Consider the following 15,155-nt stretch of genomic DNA (forward strand, 5'->3'; position numbering starts at 1 on the left):
TTTATACCTCAGTACTTACCGTCATCTAAAATCAAATTTCATAGCGAATCCCTGTTTCTCTGTTTATTATAGTTCTTTTTAGGATCGATCATATCATCTTTATCCGTATTTTCAGATTTATGATGGTTTTAGCTTGTCTAATATTCAGTGTTTTATCAACTGTCGAAGACGCTGATGAGAGAGACTTTCCTGTCTTATTAATTATGGTGAGCTTGTGAATTTTTTTGAGATATTATGTCGAAATCACTTTCTAAGATGGTATTGACACAAAGTGTCATCGAAAATTATTATACACTCCCCATATCAGAAGCATATTGCACCTAGAAGACCACACTGAATTAATGCAGGGAGTTTATAAAAATGCTTGCAATATTTTCTTTTAAATAGATTTCTATAACTAAAAAATGACTGTCAAGTATATATAAAAAATGTGTGATTGTTACAATATGGGGTATCCTTCACACGAATTATACAACATTGTTTTTACTTTTTCTAAAGCATTTTTACGATTAACAACGAATTCTGAAGCAATTGTTATTTGTACATGGTTGCAATTTAGTTATTTTTAAAAACACTTCGTGCCTGAGATGTCAAATGTTGTCTTGTGCTTTACTTGGATGCCGATAATTGTCTAAATTGAAATCTGGTGTTAAATTCCACACGTGCGACGTATCCATTACAACGGTTAAGATCGCTGCACATCGCATTGGTTAAAAAAAGAAAATATTGCAAAAAGACATTAAATTACTAAATTTGCATAATTAACCTCTTTCATGCAAACCTTTTTTAAACACTATACGCTAACGGTGGAACGGCAAGTTGATGCCATTCGTGAAGTACCAAAGTTTTCTTTGGCTTGTCTCCAGCCTGGTACAAGCTTAAATCCAACTATTGTCCATTTATATTTTTCAACGATATTGTTGTCAGTCTTACGAGCCACTTTAATTTGTATTTTTTACGTTGTCTTGTGTAATATGCATTATTCAAGGCGACAAAATTGTTAATTTCAGGAATGGTGCGTTGTGGTTTTCTTTGGTATTGAATATTGCGTTAGGTTATGGGCGGCAGGAAGTATTGGGAAATACAGTGGCTTATATGGAAGACTGCGATTCGCCAGGAAACCTATTTGTCTAATAGGTAAGTCACCTAACCTTTCAATTTTATTTCAATTTATATGTTTTATGAATGTCACTTGTCACGATTATTTGGCTTTTATTCGTCAATTTTCGCCGCTGAGCGGTTTTAATATCATCTCCGCCTCATGTTAATTTTAGTACTACAGGATGTATTCAAATCATCAAATATAAAAATGAAACATTCGTCATAATTCAAGTAAATATGTTATTCTGGTCTCTGACTAATTTGAATAAAAATATATTACCCTGTTTCATGAATACAGCAAATTTGGTTCAGTGTTCACTTTTCTTACTTTTGTATGCTCACCATTATTTCATCCTATGCGCAAAAAATATTTATACCGTGTGGAATCCCCTTCACACAATCAAAATCTTCCAAATGTCGAAATCTTGATTTTGTTTAAATTTTTATACTGTGCAATAACACAAACAAAATTTGCTTTTCAGATTTATTTGTTGTTATTGCCTCCACTGTGGTTTTATTATTCAGTCAAAATGGAAATGTTTTTGCAACCTCAGCTATAAGGTGGGTGGGTTGATTGCCTTCATATATTATTAATACTGTTTTTTTTCCAAATTGTGGAATATATTATCAAACTGGCTTGCTGCTCCCCTGATATACTACATAACTTCAGATGTGTTTTCTATCACTTTAGCAGCCTCTGCCTTCAAACACAATTTTTAACGTTTGTTCAGAATGTGACAGAACAGTGTTCGACTGATGGTCACTCACTGGTAAATGGATATTTCGGACCTCCTGAAGTATGCGCATCAAGATGGCGCACAACCTGAACGAACTCGGTTGTGTACCAGGTTAGGGTTCAGGTTATGCGACATCTTGGTGCGCATACTTCAGGAGCACCGATATTTCTTTCTTGCCTTGCTTGTTTAATTGTAAATAATTTTTGTTAATGTACTAAGAATATATACACAATTCTTTCAGGGGGATACGATTTCTTCAAATATTAAGAATGTTGCATATGGATAGACAAGGAGGAACGTGGAGACTATTAGGTAATATATTGTCTATCTAGACCACTGGTTCTCAACCAGTGGGCCATGGCCCACTGCTGGGCCACAGAGACATTTTCAGGCTGGCGGGCCACGAACCTATCGAATATAGTTGAATATAGCGTTTGTATTAGCGGTTTAGACTCTTGATAACAGATTTTATTGTGCAATTTGTAGAAGTGTTATATGAATGTAATAGATTTAGATAAATTTATTTACCGCAAGGCATATCAACATCAACAGATCGATATGCTTTCGCGGCTGCTTTTTCAGACCAGCTGAGCCTTATACGATAATCATAACAATATTAATCTCTAAATCTTTCGATCCTGTCTCCTTTTAAATTATTTTTTTGCTATAAAAAAAAATCAATCAATCTGAAATACCATATTTATATTTACTTCCAGGAAGTGTCGTTTACATTCACAGACAAGAATTAATAACAACTTTATATATTGGATTTCTTGCGCTTATATTATCTTCATATTTTGTCTATCTTGCGGAGAAACCTGATAAAAGTGATAACAGTAAGTGTTTTGTTATTATTATACTTATCTAAATTTAAAAAATAGCCATTAAACCAACAAACGTAGTAAATATTTGCAAACGTTTCAGCTATGTAACATTGGGGTTGTTTTAGTTTTTTGAGATTTGTTGTATGTCACATGGTTTCTAAACATTGTAAACGATGTTAGAAGTAAGAAATGCACAAAGCATTAGCTAAAAGGAGAAATGAGTTTTGTGTCAAATTCTTGTCCTTCCCTATTCCCTTGACATTTTGTACAGAATACTAGTATGAGTGAACACTTCAAAACAAAACAGCAATATATACCTGGAACATGAATCCTATTATTCCCGGTAGATTTCGGTATTTTAAGAAATAAAGTCCGCCTAGAAAATTTTTCTCCCAACTCTGAACATTTTCAAGTCGTCATAAATTTATTTAAAAAAAAAAAATTTGAACAAAGTTATGTCAATCATGGATGGAGAGAACAATGTACTATTTTTTGCTGAATCGTTACAATCTTCAACATATTCGCCAAACTAGACCGACAACGCACTATATTTTACTACAATCTCTTATTAAAAGCTTTGTAGCATTCTAAGTTTGAATTAAATATGGATATTATTTAGAAATTCCACCTATAATAACATAAAACAAAAACATTGGATATCTTAGTCAAACGAGGCTGTTTTGGCAGTGGTGAATTAAAACACGCCCTCACATAAATATAAATGAGTAGCCCTTTGACGTTATTTTACAACTTTATAATTGACGCTGTAAAGTTCATGCTCCCGGATTTGATGAGAAATGGCATCTTAACCAAGATCACGTTGCCAGATAAGTCGTTCCTATTTTAACATGAGATAACTAAAAATATTAGGAACTCTGAAATGCCACCATTTTGTTTATATGCACATGCCTCATACATATATTAGGCAAGCAGTGAGAATACTGTAAAATGTTAGTTTTTTTATACTTGGTTTGAAATTTAGCTGAAATTTTGGTGGCTATTTCAATCATTTGGGTTTCGTGTTCATATATGTTATATGCACCTGTTTTTCATACATTTATGTATTGTGTTACAACCACATAATTGAAGCTGACTTGTAAATAACCCCACACAACTTGAAACTTCAAAAGAAATAAAAATATCAGATCAGAAAACAGTCACATTGAAAAAGTTTCATCTGCACATGGTAGTAAATAGTATAATCAAGTAGGATAAAATCGATTATACCAATTCACTACTTTAGTGATGGGGGGAAAGATAACTTAATTATTAATAAAAGACGAACTTAATCATGTTATTACGTCATCCACAACCATCAAATACGGAAATAGGTAATTTGATTTGTATAGCTCTCGAAATAACATCACCTAATTTCTATACTAGTTACTTCAATTGAAATTGGAAATCGAAGTTATAAAATCGAGCAAGGAAGTAGGTTTGAAAATTACGCTGATGCACTGTGGTGGGGAGTGGTGAGTTCTAATTATATAACTGATTAATTTTGATATATATATCAGAAATTACTATTGATTGTTATATGATAAGCAATGTAAAATTGCATATGTTTGTATCACCAACAAAATACAGTTTTGTGGGTGAAACAACTGTGTCCATATCAAGTTTTGACATGGTAGAAAGCCTAAGTGTACTCATCCTGAATTGAGAATTATGCAACAAAATATCGGACTAATCGGATTTTTTGGAATAGCAAATTGAAAAGGAATACTTAGTTTAATTCGGGTACGAAAAACTCCTATATCTTGTATTTAACGTAGAAAGTGTGAATATAAATACCGATCGTTATTTTTATTGCATGTTTTGATAAAATAATTTGTATTTATATTTCAGGTGACGGTCACAACGATAGGCTACGGTGATTTCGTTCCAAAAACATGGCTCGGAAAAGTGGTTGCTTCCTGCTTTTCAATTTTTGCAATTTCTTTTTTTGCCTTACCTGCCGTAAGTAAGAGCAAATATACTTGGTCATTACTGCATCATATAAGATTAATTTTCATTCGGTTTCTCATGTCTTAGTTATCATATATCAATCTGCAGCTAAGTATACTAACTAAGTTTCAATTTGATCACTCGGGATACTATCTGTAAATTTATTCTTGCCATGGTACAGTCATCTTGAGTGCCTTCAGTATATCTAATCACAATGTGTTGTATTGTTTTTTATTCAGGGTATTCTGGGTTCCGGGTTTGCCTTAAAAGTACAACAAAAACAAAGACAAAAGCAATTTAACAGACAAATACCGGCTGCTGCAAGTTTTATTCAAGCTGTGTGAGTTTATTAATTAATTAGGAAATTGTTTTTTTTATTGTACTGATGTTAATTAATAAATAGTTTTGAAACGAGAAACCATTTTTCTCTGAATTTTAACCGAAGTTTAAAAATATTTTGATCTATGTACGCAAAAAGCAAATATTTTTTCAATGTTTATTTATTTACACAACAGCGGTGGAATATTTGAATATACTAATCAAAATTTGCCTTCCAGTCATATTAATATGATAAGGCCACCTAGTTACTTGATATAACAAATGTTGTATAATAAAAATTTAGGCAAATTGTGGCAAAACTTTTTCCGAAGATTGTATAATTTGTCAAAAAACAAACAAAAAAAAGACTATTTCTGTATTTCCAAAGTTTGCAAAAAAAATATATATATATATTATATCTGCACTATGTAATTTTGATGACGTGCTAGAAATTTGAATCTTTTTGCAAAAAATAACTGAATGCATATTTTAGATGGCGATGCTATTCAATAAGACGTGGTTCGAGATGTAAAGCGACATGGAAGTTGTATGCATTACCCACACGAAACAGAAATGATTCAACTCTTTCATCATCTCGGTTAGCTAAATCGGCAAAAAAGGATCATCACAAATCAAAAATGATGGGAGACAAATTAACGGTAGCTAAGCCTACGTCTCCTTCAAGCTGGAATGACGTTATCGACGAAGTTATTACAAATAATGATCATGAAAGTTCAAGGTAAAACCCTGAAAAAAAAAAAAAATTACTAATCAATTCGGATCAATTGTATTGCTTGGGAATTTGTTAAAATGGCAACGAAGCTATACAATTTCAACTTTTCTAACAATATTTTAGGCAATATTTTCCTACAATGATTCGTGACTTGCTTTTACCACATACTCAGTTGTTAGCTCATTATATTTTGTAGTTGAAGTGATTTCCGTACCCCAATATATAGAGGGTCAACACCCCCCTAACATTTCACATCACACTCTAAGTCTTAACGTAAACAAAATTGTATTCGAATATCCAGAAAGTGACCTATATACCGGTGCAGATGATCAGTGAAATATATAACAATTTGTTTATAAGTTACACATAGGTTAATTACTAACAACATAAGATATACCCTGAAATATCACCCCCTAAATTTGGAAAAATGAAAAAAAAAATGGGGAATATGCTGAGTAGACAATACTTAATGGTGCTTTTTACTGTTTGTATTTTCTAGTTTGCCGAAATCCTACAAGAACGTTGTCAGAGCCTTACGAGTGTTGATATTTCTAGTCAGGAAGAAAGAGTTTCATGTATGTAAAATAACTCAGTATTTATATTGGTACTCCTGAAGTATGCGCACCAAGATGTCGCATAACCTGAACATAACCTGGTACACAACCTGAGTTCAGGTTGTGCGCCATCTTGTTGCGCATACTTCAGGAGGTCCTTTATATTTTTATTTCGGGCTTCGCTCATCGACTCCATACAGCTATAGCAAATATTTTTTGGCCGTTAATTTGATCCGATATTTATTCTTGGTGTCTTTAGATTTAATAAAATGTCACCCTTTCTTCTTTATAAACCATTAGATTTAAAATCCATAATGCGACCATATTTTAATGCAAAACTGGAGAAATCTTACGAAACCTTCTTGCTAGTTGAATCATATTATGAACACCTTGGTGAACTTATTCCAGTTCATTTGCTATATTGAGTGTATTGTGAAATGTTGTTCCTCTGGGATTAGTTATCAGCTGGAGAAAAATTTTCTGTATATAAAAGACTCGCTAAACAGAGGAACAAGTTTTCAGTTTAACAATTGTATACTTAATGGGTAACGGGCCTATAGCACAGTTATGTTTTTGTGATCATTACCGTTTGATAGTAAAAATAAAAAATCAAACTACTCTGTTATTAAGTTGATCATGAAAATTTTTAGACGTGACAAATATAGTTATCTTTTTATATTATCTTACATAAAAATGAATATTTTTTTAAGTTGTAACATGCACCTTTTCGTGCTTGTCATTAATAATTCATTAGTTAAAATGTGATAATGTTGTTTTACCGGATGAAAGAAATCTGTATGAAAATCTCTAATTATGCGATTTGCTTTGGTTATCACAACATCTGGTGGGGTTTACGTGTTGGGCTCCTGTATGTGGTTTCTAGGCACGAAACAATTTGAGATTTTCACATACAGATCTTATATCAAGAAGCTACTAAAAAGTTGGCAAAGACTAATCAAACTGCTAACATTCACAATTCCAAACTTTCGATAAGAGTTTCAGGGCAATTAGCAAGACAAACTCAATTAGGTGTTAATTAACAAGTACTGATTCCCATAAGCATTTAGTGTCAGACGGAGCATAGATGAAGCACAATAATTTTCAATTATATAGTACACATAAAAAGAAAGCCTATAGTTCAACTGATTAATGTTCTGATTCAGTCATTAGTTTTAGATTACACACCCCTCTTGTCAGTTAAGTCCCTAAGCCTGTGTGTGAAAACTGAGTGGTCTTAAGAAAAAAGTTGTAAGATATTAAATGGTAAGAAGGAAAAATCGTTAACACGATGTTGACAAACTAATATATAGTTGTATTTCTAGAAATATAGGAATATTCACGATCTTATTTCGAAATTTCATTGAAATTGATGAGATTCAAACGGTATTCGCTTAAAGAAAATTAGGATTATTTCTGTGACAAACTCCAATCACGCATCTCCTGGAAATTTGGTTAACCTGCCTGCGGCAGCCCAGCAAAAGTATGAAATAAAAAAAAACAATACCGTCCTAAATGCTACTAGTGGCTTTACCGGATTGATTTGCCCAATCAAGTCGTCTTGTAGTTTTCTGTCCAAATACCAACGATAGCAACAAAAACACTTTCACAAGCGATTCATGTTTTTATTTCGTGTTCAAAACTGCAACCGAGCGAATTTATATCTTGGGTGTGACGGGAGTTACATGTTCATGTTACACTACGCAATAGGCTCCATTTTATAAACACTCTTTAATTAATTTGAAAACTAAAGCAGCAAAGAAGATGATAGACGAATATGAAAAAAATACTACCAGTACATTATTCTTTGATGTGTCAGACTGTCAGTGTACCGACGGTATATGTAAAATCATTCTCTACCAACAAGCTAATTTGAATATAAATACCCTTTTATTTCTCAGCGTTAAATGTCATTGTCAAGAGCATATGCATATTTCATGTTTTGACCTCATTATGGTTTATCGTGGCAGAATAAATGATGATAAATTGGCTCTGAACCGTGGATGTATTTTTGCCTCAATTTTTGTCAACGATGGTTAATGGATTCACACATAAAAAGTCTGACACTAGATATTTTTCATTTCATTTTCGTGTTATTTATCGGGCCTAGATTACTAGAAATTTTTAAACATGGAAATAGGAAGCAACAATGTTTTTATATTTAGCGGTGTTTTACCAGGGTAGCGCCCCTAAGAGCAAGCTAAACAATGTCCTTTGTTACTACCTTACTGGCATACTGTATTTAGTGTTGCTGTGTCTTTAAAATGCCGTTCTTGCGGCTACCTTGCTTGTTTTTTTCGATGTAAACTTTTGGTATAATGTTTGACTTGTTCCCCTTTTTGTTATTGATTGCTGTTAGACTTAATCACGAATGTCACTGTTCGTTGACTAGTATTGGTTTATCGCCCCTCCCTTCATCCCAAAATGTCATATTCACGTTTCTTCATCATATTGTTCGCATAAAGTCTATTTTCAGTGTGGTGAAAAAAAGTGAAAAAAAAAAAAAATTAAAAAAAAAAGTATATTCCAGAGTTTCATCTATTTCTTGGCTATAATAAATAATATCCCTCCATTTCTATTTTGTTTCAGCAATGTCGAAAACCTTACGATGTAAGGGACGTATTCGAACAATATTCTCATGGTTACGTTAACATAACTGTGCGGTTGAAAGAATTACAAAGGAGATTGGATCAAACCTTAGGGAAGCCAGCTTCGTTTGTTGATGGTAAGATTCAAAATCTATTTCACAGTGACCACTCTCCAAACACTTTAATTAATATAACTTTGAAACGAAACTATTGTTCCAGTTAAACATTGCAATTTTTTCTATTCAAGAAGCTTATCATCAAATTTGCATTTTTGTCATTTATTGAGAATTATCGTACAATCTATCACATGGTGCCAACTACGTTTCATTCAGTCATGAATTGTACACTTATAAATAAGTCTACAGTAATATTTGATTATATATAACACTTTTCCGTTAATTGAAGATAGATAATGTCTGGTGTTTCCACTTTTTTTTTTATAAAAAATTGTATATTAATTAATGTGGATGCTATGCAAAAAGGATAAGGATGCTGTTGGTATATAATATTATACTAATAAGTGCTGAATTCTTTGCCTTTTATACCCTCTTAAAATTCATTTTATGTATGTAATATTTCTATACTTCAAACTTTACAGAATCCGATTTGGGACAGGATCGCCAACGTGTGACAGCCGGATTTCGTCTACGAAGACTCGAGCAAAAGGTAGAATAATACAGGGATTATTTCGCTCAATAATTAGCTCGTTCGCTCCGTGGGTCAAGGTCATTCCCCATTTTCTAACCCAGAATATAAGATATCGGAGAGCATTCAAAGAGTTAATAAATTTTTGCCAGAAGTTGGAGGCAAAACAGTTTTCAAATATCCCATTAGCGTTTTACTTATTCGTTTGAAATGCAAATATATTTTCTTTCATATTCATTTCTGTGGACTTTATAGGATTCGTTTTTTGTTTGCAATGACGTCATCAAAATTAAAAATTGCGCACCTTGTGGCAGTTCCGCGTTCGTTTCGTTCTGGTGGTCATGCGAAGACGTGCAGACTGTGGTGTCAGTATTCAACTGTGACAGATACCCGTGCTACTTTGTTATGGCTTTCGTGTCCATAAGCATAACTCTCTTGTTTACAATTACACTCATTTTCACAGGTTGACACAATAGAAATCAAGTTGGACGAATTACTGAGAAGATTGCCTCCAGTACTGGAACCAAAATCAGCCAAAAAAACCTGAACAGAAATCACATGGTGCACTTTTTTTCTGTGCCATTGCAGAAAACTCTATTCTTGTGATATGAAATGCTGTTACGCATCGAAGGAAATGACAGAATGTTCCACGTCAATACCAAGCAACAAGGGGGCGGTTTTAAAACTGAAGAATGGAAGTCGATGTCATAAACAATACAATATGGTAGTCGTTACCATTGTAACTATATCTGCAAAACTATAAATTATCAATTTATTTAGCACACTGCAACCAAAAATCTTGACGTAATATTTAATTTCTTACTTTGATTTACTGTCATCAGTCTTGACTAAGTGTTGCATTAACCAGTCCACCAGTTTATCCAATGATTCCAATTGTAAACACATCATGACAAATTTGGCCCTACATTCTCTCTCCGCTGCCAATCCCGCAATATAAAACCTTATAATTAATTTATGATATAATATTTATTTCAATAACAAAGTAGATATAGATGAAAACGTTTTATGATTAGTTTTATCTGTTCCAAGTTGAATAGAACAGCTTTGAACTTCCGGCAAATATTTTAATAAAAGTAATATTTTTAGATAAGGTGGATAAACAAAAACAATATTACGTTATTCATTTCTGTAGTGATCACTTATAAAGAAGATAAAATGATTCGATTTTTTGCAATAATAATTAATATATATTACGGTAGATTTAAATAAGTTGTATTTCATTCTATTCATGTTGAAGAAAACGTCAAATTTAATACTAATTATTTTATCACAATGAAAATATCTAAACTGATTGTTACGTCATCGACAATGTATTATTACGAATATATTCGATACAAGCATTCTAATAGAATTAAATATGATAATATTTAAAATGTAGTATTTAATTTATATTATAACTGACCTGGATATTTATTTACAATTTAATATTTATTTATTAGTTCGAAACTTCGAATTCGTACTCAATCACCTAGCAACGCGCTCTATATTTTATATCTTTTTTTATTCAATCATACTGCTACAATATTAGCAATATTATTTCTACTGTTCTGATCACCAAAAGTTCACAAAGCTGTTGAAAATTGTATAAGTATTCGAATTATCAATATGAAAGAAATTATGCGAATATGTTCTGTTTTGATTGTTTCTTGGCGTTGCTAAAATTTTGCGGTGCACGCAACTTCACTAATCATAAGAGAAACTTTGAGGACATGCTAAACATCAAACTAAATTGCCTATTGGTCGATGTAGTAAATCATTTGTACAGTAATGGAATTTTTCAAGGCGCTAATAGTGTAACTGGTGTAATTGCATTCATTTTTTGTATATATTGTTAGCAGAAGTAGCACGACTCATCATTTTAGGCGCAATAAATGGTGCATTATAGTTGAAGCAAATATTGTTGCAATTTTAAACTGTTTTTGCTTTTTTTTGTTATAAAATATTTTTATTCAAAAAGTTTCTTTATACTTGAATTTTATTGTTAATTTGACCTATCAATAATTAGCAGTATTTGCACAAATAAAGCTCTGGCCTTATCGAAGTTTTACTGAAATATCAAATGCGGAATGGAGTACATTTCTGCGAATTAACAGACGACGTGGTGAATTGCTGCGAATTAACAGACAACGTGGTACATTACTGCGAATTGACAGACGACGTGGTGCATTGCTGCGAAATAACAGACGACGTTTTCAGTACATTGCATACGCCATCTATATCCGAGTATTGGTAGGCTTACCATATATATGGAACAAAAAAAACGGAGATTGGACAAACCTTGGTTAGATTTCTAAGCTCAGTAGTATTCTAATCATTGACAAACGTGTATTTTCTCTCCGGCATTTTGAATAATCTAATAACAGCAGCACAGCTAACGTTCGATTTTAAATTGGCGTATTAAGAATAGAATAAATATGTCTAACAACATTTTAAATCTCTTTGTCTCCCACTGAACTACTGAAGTGAGTCGCAAATCAGTTTCAAATGAGCTGCCTTCGCAATTTTTTTTTTATAATTGAAATAAAATTCTGACTACCATACTGCATGACCGGGACATTTTAGTTTTAAGGGTGGGATAACTTGTCAAAATCGCGACTATTTCGTCTAAAACGTGACATAATATGTTAAACCTAAGTATCGGTATTAAATAATTTTCACGATATCGGTCAAATCGATACAACGGATGAACCGGGTACGATGTGCTCCCTGTGCTTCTAATAGGAACCCTTCGACAGAGTGTTATCTTTTGCAGTATAATATTGGTTTCGATATTTTGACAATATTTAATACATTTTTCTGCCTCCTATGACGTGGCTCCTCTTCGGACAAATAGATTTCTTTCTTTACACACACCATGTTAGTTTTGAGTTAGCTTGTGTTTATATCAACGTTCAATGTGAAACAGTTTGAACTACCAATATGGAAAAAACTTTGGACCGCAAGATATCAAGTTTCATTCATTGTCTTAGAGTTTCTGAAATGAAAAATACTTTAGTTTATGACATCGACATGCTTTTGTTTTTTTTTTAGCAAATAATGCGATATTTCTCGTAGCATGCTTTTTCATGCTTGTGCCGCATTCTACTATATACTTGGACATATTAAACTGACTTTCAGTCATAAAATGTTATATACAGGCAATTACTTCTCAAAAATTACAATTAGATCAATACGTACTCAGAATGTTTGAGAGGCGGTTCCCCTTGAGATTTGCTCCGAGCTAAAATATGCATCACACGTGATAAATCAAAATGTAGCATATATTTTATAAAAAATATTGGTACAAATAATTCACTAGAGTTATTATAGCTAAATGAAAAATGTAAGTTGACGTGCACAAAAAGCAATTCGATTTAAAAATGTTGATTTTTGGACGTTGACTAAGACATTGGAGTCGCTAATTATCTTGAAATACCGTGGAGTATAATGGGGCCTGTAAATACAGATTCGAGGCCTTACGTATATATGACAATTTAGAAACAGCGTGTACAACTTCAAATTTGTATGTCTCTTCACGTGGTTGGAAAATTACGCTTGGCAGTTGTCAATATAAAGCAATAGCGATTCTGATGAGGCCATAAGTTTTCTAATTAAGAAAGTTTACTCGAGGTTGCTGACAAACAGTTGGGGTCAGGATTCTTCTTCTTATTTTCTCTGATTTTTCGTAACAAGAAAGAGCAGTATGATGCTCATGTAGTCGTTCCCAACAGCATCCTAAATTATGAAGTATCTCCGCGACTCTTTCATCTCGTCCCGGACCTTTTCTAGCCAAAGATTTAGCCATTTCTAGAGCTTTTTCAAACACTATTATCGACCTGCAATAAATAGGAAAGCGCATATTAGGCGATACTGTAATACAACTGTCCAAACATGAAATTTATTGCAAAAACAATTCAATGCAGATAGGCATTAAATTATATATTTAATTCAAAGCTGTATAAAAAAGAGTATTCTGCATGGAAGGACATAAATTACTTAAATAAATTTCGAATTTCTAGTCAACAACAGTTTTTTGTTCTGACTGTACGTGTTAGAAAATATTGCCACTTGGTTTTCGTTACAGCCTTAACTAAATCTTAACATTTGGTTTATTCAGTAACAAAAGCCCCATTTATACAAAGCAATTTTATACCTGTGAATATTTTCATATTCCGCCCAAGCAGTGCCAAGATATACTAACGACTGCAATGTTTTTTCATGGATTGTGTCTTCTCCGAACATTAGTTTTCTCATATGAAGTGAATATTCAAAACATGTTATTGCTTTTCCCCATTGGTTTGCTTTGAGACAAATTTCGCCAAGCCTGTTCAAAGAGCATTTGGCAGATAAATAATATAAATTATATTAATAAGTAAGTAATCGAGTCTTGGAATAACCAGATGAATTTTTTCGTTCTCGAGAGAAATAAGATAATCCCGCTCACATATTTCTGTCAGGGGATTTTTTCTCGCATAGAAAATGTGCTGGCTTAGAAATACTGAATGATGAGTTGTGTGAAGTGGTACACAGCATTACGGTTGGATCGAATCTATTACAGCAGTGTAGCAATATAATGTCTCTGATTTTATGACCATTTACTTGCAACGGAGACTGAACAATTTTTGGAGTTACTGGCCAAAAGAATACGCTGTACGAGTAAAGTGAGCCTTATCCAAAGACATGTATAATAAATAAGAAAAAACTGGGGCTATATTATAGTTACTGTTTAATTTTTTCTACTTTTTAACAGACTTTCAATCAAGTTTATTTACCTGTCTAATGCATCTGCGCTGTCTGATCTGGGGTTTTCAAGTTGAATACTAGCTTCTTTCATGGCATGTTGAAATTGTTCAGCAGCCAGATGTTTGTAATCTAGAATATAATAATCATCTATATTTATTTCTTCAGTTTAAATTTATACGAGAAATAGTTCTCAATTTACCACATTCGGTATACACAGATAAAATTATTATAAAAACACTGCATCGCCACAAAAATGATGCCTTTCGCCCGAAAAATTTCATATGTACCAAATTCAAATGTAATTTTCTAAATTCTAAATCAATATGTGAAAACTTCAAATTCAAAACGGCTCTTTGTAGAGCAGTACAATACCCCTATACAAAAGAAGCTATTCAAATGACAATTAGATTATATAGCCATCTCTATTCGTAATAATAAATTGCAAAAACTGCTGTCCTCACTTTACCTGAAGAAATTGCTATTCCTGTACTTTCAATTTTCTCAATCAGTCTTCTGTTCCCATAATTATCAACACATAGGTCCGGTATCTTTTTGTGTTGCTTATGATAAACCCATCTCCTCCAGTTCTTTGTTGTTTTATCGATATAGAGTTGATCGCCAGAACCTGTAGTTAGACTGCCAGTCCCATGAAATTGAACACAACTTGGAACAGTTAATTTTTCCATTGCTACAATAAAAGAAGTTGTGATTCTGTAATACTAAAATACTAGTTTTTAGAATAAATGTCTGAAGGAAAGTAGACTACCGGCACAACGAAACGATTGAATTTCTGACTCGTTATTTGTTACCTCGTTGGCTATTTGAATACAGTTTATAGGTAAATATCGGACTACAACCTTTATTACATGTTGGCATATTTTCTTATAATTTAGCAAGGTTTCGATCACCCAGTGTCGGAATCACTCCAATTTCTATTGTATTATTCCTGACTATTAATCCAATGAACA

General features: G+C 32.7%; 2 protein-coding genes across 4 annotated transcripts in view; one reads left to right on the forward strand and one right to left on the reverse strand.

The window, feature by feature from the left end:
* Positions 1–11,525, forward strand: part of LOC120331417 (potassium voltage-gated channel subfamily KQT member 1-like) — a 32,333-nt gene extending 20,808 nt beyond the window's left edge. For all 3 annotated transcript variants that reach the window (XM_078113861.1, XM_039398490.2, XM_039398493.2), the window contains exons 4-16: positions 116–206; positions 1,011–1,137; positions 1,584–1,662; positions 2,080–2,150; positions 2,555–2,674; positions 4,046–4,134; positions 4,511–4,621; positions 4,849–4,949; positions 5,421–5,666; positions 6,160–6,235; positions 8,801–8,936; positions 9,398–9,465; positions 9,908–11,525. In XM_078113861.1, the coding sequence (XP_077969987.1) occupies positions 116–206; positions 1,011–1,137; positions 1,584–1,662; positions 2,080–2,150; positions 2,555–2,674; positions 4,046–4,134; positions 4,511–4,621; positions 4,849–4,949; positions 5,421–5,666; positions 6,160–6,235; positions 8,801–8,936; positions 9,398–9,465; positions 9,908–9,991 (1,399 nt within the window). In that variant the 3' untranslated portion in view covers positions 9,992–11,525. The remainder of the gene's footprint in view (positions 1–115; positions 207–1,010; positions 1,138–1,583; positions 1,663–2,079; positions 2,151–2,554; positions 2,675–4,045; positions 4,135–4,510; positions 4,622–4,848; positions 4,950–5,420; positions 5,667–6,159; positions 6,236–8,800; positions 8,937–9,397; positions 9,466–9,907) is intronic.
* A 1,248-nt stretch (positions 11,526–12,773) lies between these two features.
* Positions 12,774–15,155, reverse strand: LOC120331929 (uncharacterized). Its single transcript, XM_039399109.2, has 4 exons — positions 14,654–15,155; positions 14,217–14,316; positions 13,598–13,768; positions 12,774–13,280 (listed from the first exon to the last, which is right to left on the reverse strand). The coding sequence occupies exons 1-4, from the start codon at positions 14,871–14,873 to the stop codon at positions 13,052–13,054; spliced, it is 720 nt and encodes a 239-aa protein (XP_039255043.2). The 5' UTR covers positions 14,874–15,155; the 3' UTR covers positions 12,774–13,051.

The sequence above is a fragment of the Styela clava genome, chromosome 6 (assembly GCF_964204865.1).
Source record: "Styela clava chromosome 6, kaStyClav1.hap1.2, whole genome shotgun sequence".
NCBI classification, from domain to species: domain Eukaryota; kingdom Metazoa; phylum Chordata; class Ascidiacea; order Stolidobranchia; family Styelidae; genus Styela; species Styela clava.

Bases quoted from the DNA above. Each gene is read 5' to 3' on its own strand.
- LOC120331929 (XM_039399109.2), bottom strand. From the start codon at position 14,873: ATGGAAAAATTAACTGTTCCAAGTTGTGTTCAATTTCATGGGACTGGC. The intron at 13,769-14,216 runs GTAAATAAACTT...CTCTTTGAACAG, and splicing joins AGCGCAGATGCATTAGACAG to GCTTGGCGAAATTTGTCTCA. The intron at 13,281-13,597 runs GTATAAAATTGC...TATTTATTGCAG, and splicing joins GAATATGAAAATATTCACAG to GTCGATAATAGTGTTTGAAA.